At 47.2% G+C, this 8351-nt stretch overlaps 1 protein-coding gene across 1 annotated transcript; it reads right to left on the reverse strand.

The window, feature by feature from the left end:
• Window positions 1-678: 678 nt before the first annotated feature.
• Window positions 679-7601, reverse strand: LOC121929089 (leukocyte elastase inhibitor-like). Its single transcript, XM_042464405.1, has 5 exons — window positions 7290-7601; window positions 3614-3731; window positions 2710-2861; window positions 1763-1930; window positions 679-1570 (listed from the first exon to the last, which is right to left on the reverse strand). Exons 1-5 carry the CDS (start codon window positions 7599-7601, stop codon window positions 1181-1183), a joined length of 1140 nt encoding a protein of 379 aa, XP_042320339.1. The 3' UTR covers window positions 679-1180.
• Window positions 7602-8351: the final 750 nt, after the last annotated feature.

The raw sequence follows: 8351 nt of genomic DNA on the forward strand, positions 1-8351 counted from the left end.
TTTTATATGAGCTAGACAACCTATTTTGAAGATATGGTTAAGCGCCTTGGATAAACATAACCCAGGGCATATTCATCACTGACATTGGAGGCTGCATTCCCATGCTTAAAATCAAAGCCCCCAAGTCTTAGATGGCAATGTCCCCAACACAAAATGACTTTGTTCCATGCTAACCTCCTGTAATGTTGCTATTGATACTAATTGATATTTCAGCTTCTACTGATTGGAGAACCTTGAAAATTCATGTTCCACTCTCCTCCCCCATCCCACCTTCATGTCCTGAAAACCATAGAACCACAGTTTTATTCAATGCTTTGTTTATTGTGATATGATGGAGCAACAGTTCAGGTAAAGGCAAAAGATAAAGCAGAGATTTCTGTCTTGAAGCAAAAAGCAACGGTCTCATGAGACACATAAAGAGGGTTTTTTTTAAAACTGATGGTATTTTTCCTTTGAAAGAACCACGCCATAGTTTATAATTTAACCATAAAACCTCATACATGTCTACACAGAAGAAAATTCCACTGATTTTAGAGAGGCTTACTTCCACTTAGTAGGTAGGATGGCATCATCTTGTTGACTTTAGACAATGGATTACTTAGGCAGGTTGTATCATGGTGCACTAGGAAGATTGATATTAGGGAGGAGATTCCAAAAAGAGGGACATATGACACCAAATTTCATATTCTGTTGCATTTTATTTCCTCACACCTTATCACAAAAGAAAACATTTCCTCTTTAACAGGCCAACGTAAGTGAGAAGTGACTGTTCACCCAAGACGATGTTACAGTAGCAGGGAAAAGTACACCGAAGAAGCTCTCTCCCACCCCGGTAGTAGACTTTTAAATATAGTGAGCAGCCATGTGAAAAATCAGGATCTCAAGAGCTGGTACCATTTACAGAGGTCAGGGGGAGGGTATCCTTTAAAAAGCTGAAGAGATAAAAGTAGTCACAGAAGGAAATGGCAGAAAGGCAGAGCATCAAGTCTTTAAAGCATCCTTGTCCCATTGTGAGAATTAGGACCACCACCAAGTTTCTTTGACCTATATCTCAGTAATGATGGACACTCCAGAGAGCAAGGCAAAGAGAAAGAAGATGCAGAAGACTGACATCTTCTAAAAAAAGGGTTTTCCATATTCATCTTCCATTGATTTCATAGCCTGGATCACGAGAGTCCATTTATTCTGGTTCAGCAAACTTGCCAAAGACAACAAAGCTCTGGGTGCAGTTGTGGTAGACAAAATATAGGAAGGGATGGTCAGCCACAAACTTCAGGGCCTCCTGACGTGGGCGCCTATTCCGGGGCTGTGGGGCCTCCACTTCTTCACCACCTTCTTCATTGATCTCAAAGAAAACATCATGGACTAGCTGAGTTAGGGTCACTCCTTCTGTGGCTGTTGCTTGAGAGAAATCAGCCTTTTCAGGATCAGAAAGATCGTGCAGATCCAGGTATTCATTGAGATATATGCTCCTCTCTGAGTTGAATTTGGGAATGAAGACATCCACTTCTGCAGGCTTCAGATGAGAAGACCAGTCAAGCAGATGCTCATGTGTCAGAGAATCTTCCAGCTAGAGGAACAAGCACAAAATTGTGGTTAGAAGAACATTTTAACTCAAGATCTCTCTAGAATCAGATATTGCCCCAAAGCAAACATTGCTCCAACCAACAGCTAGTCCAAAATATTTTAGCACCAACATTATTTCATTATTTAGGTGGCCATGTTGGTTGAAGTGGTGAAACAGATATGAAAAATGTCTTACCTGTTCAAGAGCTTCTGGGCTGCAGTCTGTTGGGAGCAGTACAACCAAGCTTAGTTCATTGTCATTGTAGGGGATTTCAAGCACCTGCACTTCTGTGTCCCCAATATCAAAAATGGCTGTGTTGTAAACACCTTTTCTGTTCATCAGCTGCACAGTCTGGGAGTCATTCTGAAAACAGAATATGGGGAAACAGTCTAACATTTAAACACTGAGATGGAGAACAACCATATTGTCTTTGCTTTTGGAAACCATTTTCCCTTTTCATCACCATAGATCCAAATTCAAAGTTCAAACAGTGAGACTAAAAACCAAATAATCATCTAAAAAAGCCCATATCCCAAACTAAATAATCATAAAAAAGGGAGAACTGGAAAAAAAGTGGCACAATCATCAAGTCCATTTATAACAAGCCACAACTCTTCCCCACCCCATATGAAAGATTGCAAGCAAGGTCTGGAGGCTTATGTCTCTTCTGAATTAGCAAAGCATAAAAAATTTTTTGGTTAACAGATCTTAAAAATCTTTGGCAGGGAGTAGTGATCTTTATTGTTCTTTGCACATTTAAATGAATTGGTACTAACAGGAATTCCTACAGAGAAAAAAGTGGGGACAGACAGCCAAGTTCAGTTCTCCAAAAACTGAGAGCTAGGACTTACTTTCAGTCGCTAACTTCAGCCCATTGAATCCTAAGGTACTTTAGCATAATTAACTTCAGTCATATAGGGTCACCACCATTGCCAGCCAAAAGGAGTGACTGATCAGCATGGCATTCTTTGCATCATGAAGTTGGAGCTGACTTGCGCCAGCAGAACTCCTTACTGGGGCAAGAGATCTTGCATGTTTTCCACAGGGAAAGCTGGTGAATGTGGCAAGTTTACCATTAATTTATATAGTTTCCTTGCCTGAGTGAAACAGGGAGGTGGCTGTCATACATCTTTGTAACTTACCTTAGCTGCATAATGTGGATAGAATGGAGCTTCTACTGTAAGCTCTTTGTCAAATTTCACTTGCCATTTTCCGCTGAAGTAGAGAGCATTCACTTGCAGCAACTGGGCAAGACAATCAAAGCTGTCCTTGGGGAAGAGATCCTTGATTTTACCTTGTAAAGAAATGGACACAACAGTTTGGGGTTTGCTACATTTTCATCCATTTGATTATGGCTGATCCACACTGTAGAAACAATTCGGTTTGAAACCATTTTAACTGCTGTGCCAAAATGCTATGAAACTCTAGGAACTGTAGTTTTGTGAGATATTTAGCCTTCTCTGTCAGAGAGCTCTAGTGCCACAACAAACTACAAATCCCAGGATTCCATGCCATGTCAGTTAAAGACACCATCTTACAAAATCATGGGATTTGTAGTTTTGTGAGGCATAAGCACACTTTGGCAGGAAAGGCTAAAGACCCTATAAAACTACAAATCTCAGGACTTCGTAGGATGGAGCTACAGCACTTAAAGTGGTAACTAAATGCATTATTTCTACAGTGTAGATGTAACCAAAATACAGAAATAATCCAGTTTGAGACTTCTTTAATTTCCCTGGCTCAGTGCTAGGGAATTTTAAGAGCTGTAGTTTTGTGAGACATCCAGCCTTCTCTGTCAGAGAGCTCTGGTGCTACAGTAAACTACAATTGCCAGGATTCCCTAGCACTGAGCCAGGGCAGTTAAAATGGTCTCAAACTGGATTATTTCTCCAGTGTGCTTTAGACCCAAGTTGATTCACTCAACAATTGCTCAGCTGATTGCTGCTTTTTAGAACAACCAACTCAAGACCCACCATAAGAGATCTTTCTGCCAGAAGGTTTTACTAAAGATCAGAAAGAAGCAATGAGTGGATGGTGTGCTCTTACCATGTGTCTGGACCTTAGCCCAAAGGTTTATGATTCTCCGCACTTCCTCTGGAGCATTGTGGAAATCTGCTCCCTCCACATCTGTATCATACACTTTCAGAGCACTATAAATGAATTTCTGGACAGAGGAAGAAAATTCAGATCCAGGGATCAGTACATTTAACAATAAAAATGAATGTGAATAGTCAGAAACACTTCTCTAACTTGGGAATTATTCAGAATATTGCAAACTGCCCTGAGAGAGTGCAGAATAGAAATGCTTTCATTTCCTAAAAATCAGGAGAGATGGGCTTCTTTGGGCAGAGAGTTCTAGAAAGCAGGGAGAGAAGAGTCTTCTTTATATAACGTATCATGATAGTGCTTAAGGATCGTCCTAGAAGGCTTCAATTCGACTTTTGCAGGTGAACACGTTTGCTAGAGAAAGAGCATCACGATGGTAGCCTAAGATGTTCCTGGGAGATGTTCACGGTTCAGTTCGAGTTCAGTATAGCCCTGATTACTTTTGGCCCCACTGTTGCAAGAGAAACCTGTCACAATGGTTCAAAAATTTGAGTTACCTGATGAAACAATGGCTGGTGCGTCCATAAAGGTATTGGCCAAGCTCAAAGTAAGTTGTTGCGAGGTGTAATTCGGTGGCAGGATTTTTGCGAATCAGTTGGACTCCTCGTATTCAGATTCAGAATGTGGAACATCTAATAATGAAAAAAAGAAAAAAAGATTAGTCTAAATAGCTATAGCAGCTTCGATGTTATTTAGATTTCTCTTCCCTCCCAGGGTATATGTGACTGACTCGTTAATTCCTTTCTTCTCTGCTTCTTCTTTCTCTTCTTGTTGGCTGTGTGCCTTGAAGTATTTTGATTTTACAACCCTAAGCCAACCCTATCATGGGTTTTTGACGGGGGTGAGGGTGTGTGACTCACCAGGGCACCCAGTTGGTGTTCTGTGGCACGAACTGAACCTCATCTCTGGAGTTAAGCCCAGTGTCGCAAACCACTACAACCACTGAGCTCTTCTTAGATAGTTACAGTTAATCGATCGAACTGAACCAATTTTTCGTTCGTCTGTAAATGCTGGTTCTAAATTCTCCTCCTCCTTTGCTATTAATCTTGGTTCGCAGGCGGTTTGTCTGTTGTTCCATTAGTCACCTCCTGCATACTTGAGATTTTGGCTAAGAGTTAATGAAGATAAATGGATCCTTGGGAGCTCCAAACTAGCGGCTCGCGCATAATGGTGGCTGAGTCGTGCCTAGGGGTATCGAACGGACCGAGTGTTCAAGGTCTGTACTTGAAAGCCGTCGAATTAATTGCGACGGGCTTCATCTGTTAGTCAAAGCGGAAGAGGGAAGAAATTGGGTGTGGTGTACGGGATTTTGAAAGCATTCAGATGGATTCATGAAGCTTTCAGTGTTAATTTGTTGGTCTTCACTAATTATATCTGAGAGGCGGATTTAGGTGAACAAGAAATTTGTTTTTGCCCTCGGTCTGGAAATTAGGTATGGGGTTATGCTGTGGGTTGGGTGTGTGGATTGCGGGGGCGACTGTGTGCTCCTGTGGTCATAATCCTAGTAATCTAAGTCGACGTGGCCGTCAGTAATGATCCTACTATGTGTGCGTTTGTGTGTGATGTTTAGTGGTGGTGTGCGTTCAGAGATTCGGGACGAGTTGGGGTTTGTCTGGGGGACAACGTAGGGTACACGTGCTCGAAAGGCTTGTATTATAAAAAACCATGTACGATGTGTATGAAGGTGAGTGTAACAATATAAACGGTAAGCGGTGTAGGGTCACTCGTGGGGCCGGGAGGGTAGAGAGGGCCGGATCCAGAGTATGTATTCTGTGCAACGCATGTGTGGATTAGCTCGAAGTATTCGGCCACTGCAGCGGAGATTTTGGGTGGTAGGCAGGGGTGCCGGAAAATTTGTCTAGGGGGCGTGATCCTAATTGATCTAAACCATACATCCAGTACACGTAATCTCCGAATAGCGTTTACCACATTATATGCTGATTAGTATAAGGAGGTGATGTGATGGTGTGAATATGGCATAGGATTGCAGCCGACTGAGCAGTTCAGTACGTTGCGGTAGTAGAATCTCTGTGAATGGGAAAGGCTCGGAACTTCTTTGCGCGTTAGTGAGCGGGATGGAAGGTATGAGTAGGATGATCAACAACCCAACCATAAAGGCTACATATCCGACAGGGCAAAACTCTACCCTACACATCACCAATATGCCGGCAATTCTCCGTTCTCTGGGATCTCTACTCACGAGTCTCTCTCTAATTCTACTGTTACGAGTATCGTGTGGTCGCTCTTCTCTATTGTTGTCTGACCGTGGAGGATGCTGGTCTCAGGTCCCAGTAGAGTGTCAACCAGAGGCTTGTGCTGTGCTTTGTCGTGCCTACTCGCATCTTGTGGTTGTGCGGTCGTACAGATTGGCATCTCAGCCAGAACGAGAGGCTTTTCTGTAGTGTGTGGTGCTGTGTGAATGAGCCAATGTGGACAAACTACTTACTCGCTATTAGGTATCTGTAATAAAATAATGGTTGTGTCATGTGCAGTACCGTGTGATACGAGGTCGTGGTAATCTGTTGGTAGGTTTGGTTGGTGATGGTTCCGCCGTGGTATTAAAAAACAAAAACTCAGTTTAGTGTGTGTTGAAAGAAAAGACGCGGGTGGGGTTACGAGAAAGCGGCGGTGTCCCCAAGCGAATAGAAGGCAGGGGACGCGTGTAATCGGATGGGGCGCGGGGGGGTGGGTCGGTTGGTCGGTCGCGGCAGGAGGCCCCTGGGAGAGGCGCATGAACTGAGGCAGAGAGTGATGTTGCCGCATGCGCTGACGATAAGGAAGCGGGGCGCGGACGGCACAGGCGCCGCGGCACGCAGGCGATGGCAGAGGGCGGCCCATGCGCCCGCGCGCGACCAGACGGCGCCGCGCGCCAGGCCGAGGCGGCAGGCGCAAAAGCCGGCGAAAGGCAGGCCGGGGGAGTGCAGGGCGCAGCGGCACCGCGTCGGCGCCCAGTGCGCCTCCGGCCTGGCCGAGGGCGCAAGCGACGGCCGGCGGCGGCACGCCGGGGAGGGCAGAGCACGACAGGGCGCCCGCGCCCCCAGACGGGCGGCCGCGGCCGGGGGCTAGGCGCAGCGAATGACCCCTCGGCGAGCGTCACGCCGGGGTGAGCAGAGGTGCGGCCGCAGGTGCGCGCCCTCGCGCGCCCAGGGACGTTGCTCCTCGCCCTTCCTGGTCGCAGGCTCATGACGGCCTTCTCTCACGCCTTTGTGGAAGGCAGATGTCTGAAGCCCTCTCGGGCGCCCAGCGACGCTCCTCCCTTTTTCAGGTCTGCAGGCTCAGACGGCCTTCTTCTTCAGCCCTTTTGATTCAGGATGTTCTCAGCCTCGTCTCCCTCTGGGGCCCAGGACGTCTCCTTGCTCTGCCCTTTCTAGGGTCTGCCAGGCATGGGCCTTCTACTTCAGTCCTTTTGATTCAGGATGTTTCGAATCAGTTCTCCCTCTCGGGCGCCCAGGACGTTCCTCTCGCCCTTTTCTTAGGCCCTGCAGGCTCATGACAGCCCTCCTCTTATCCTTCTGATTCAGGATGTTCTGCCTCGTTCTCCCTCTTGGGCGCCCGGGACGTTCTGCCTCTGTCTTTGTCCAGAGCCTGCAGGCTCATGGCAGCCTCCCCTTCTCACCTTCTGATTCAGGATGTTCTGACTCAGTTCTCCCTCTCGGCGCCCAGGACGTTCTGCCTCGCCCTTTTCTAGGGCCTGCAGCTCATGACAGCCTCCCCTCTTCACCTTCTGATTCAGGATGTGCTCCGCATTCCCCTTGGGCGCCCAGGACGTTCTGCTGCCTCGCCTTTGTCGAGACCCTGCCAGCGCATGGCAGCCCTCCTTCTTCGCCTTCTTCTTCAGCTCCTTTTGATTCAGGAGTTCTGCCTCAGTTCTCCCCTCGGTGCGCCATGACGTCTGCCTCTGTCCTTTTTCTAGGGCCTGCAGGCTCATGACGGCCTTCTTGTTCAGCTCCTTTTGATTCAGGATGTTCTACCTCAGTTCTCCCTCTCGGGCGCCCAGGACCTTCTGCCTCTGCCCTTTTTCTAGGGTCTGCAGGCTCATGATGGCCTTCTACTTCAGCTCCTTTTGATTCAGGATGTTCTGCCTCATTTCTCCTCTCAGGCGCCCAGGACGTTCTGCCTCTGTCCTTTGTCTAGGGCCTGCAGGCTCATGGCAGCCTCCTCCTTCTTCGCCTTCTACTTCAGTCCTCCTTTTGATTCAGGATGTTCTGCCTCAGTCTCCCTCCGGGCGGCCAGGACATTCTGCCTCTGTCCTTTGTCTAGGGTCTGCAGCTCATGACGGCCTCCTTTTCAGGTCTTTTTGATTCAGGATGTCTGTGCCAGGTCTCTCTTCTGGGGCGTTCTGACTCAGGAGGGCCCGTGTTGAGATTCATCTGATTCAGGGTGTTTTTGCCTCAGTCCTTGTTCTGGGGCGTTCTGACTCATGATGGTCTCCTTCTTCATCCCTCTGATTCAGGATGTTCTGCCTCAGTTCTCCCTCTCGGGCGCCCAGGACGTTTCTGCCTCTGCCCTTTTTCTAGGGTCTGCAGGCTCATGACGGCCTTCTTCTTCAGCTCCTTTGTGATCAGGATGTTCTACCAGTTCTCCCCTCTCGGGCGCCAGGACGTTCTGCCTCTGCCCTTTTCTAGGGTCTGCAGGCTCATGACGGCCTTCTACTTCAGCTCCTTTGATTCAGGATGTT

Source organism: Sceloporus undulatus, chromosome 4, assembly GCF_019175285.1.
Source record: "Sceloporus undulatus isolate JIND9_A2432 ecotype Alabama chromosome 4, SceUnd_v1.1, whole genome shotgun sequence".
Taxonomy (NCBI): Eukaryota; Metazoa; Chordata; class Lepidosauria; order Squamata; family Phrynosomatidae; genus Sceloporus; species Sceloporus undulatus.

What these genes read in the sequence shown, in the direction of transcription:
- LOC121929089 (XM_042464405.1), bottom strand. Translation starts at nt 7,601, where the DNA reads ATGAGCCTGCAGGCCCTAGAAAAAGGACAGAGGCAGACGTCATGGCGC. An exon ending in AGAACATCCTGAATCAGAAG is followed by an intron (nt 3,732 to 7,289) that starts GTGAGAAGGGGA and finishes TCCTCTGTCCAG; the next exon opens with AAATTCATTTATAGTGCTCT. An exon ending in GCCCAGAAGCTCTTGAACAG is followed by an intron (nt 1,571 to 1,762) that starts GTAAGACATTTT and finishes TTGTTCCTCTAG; the next exon opens with CTGGAAGATTCTCTGACACA.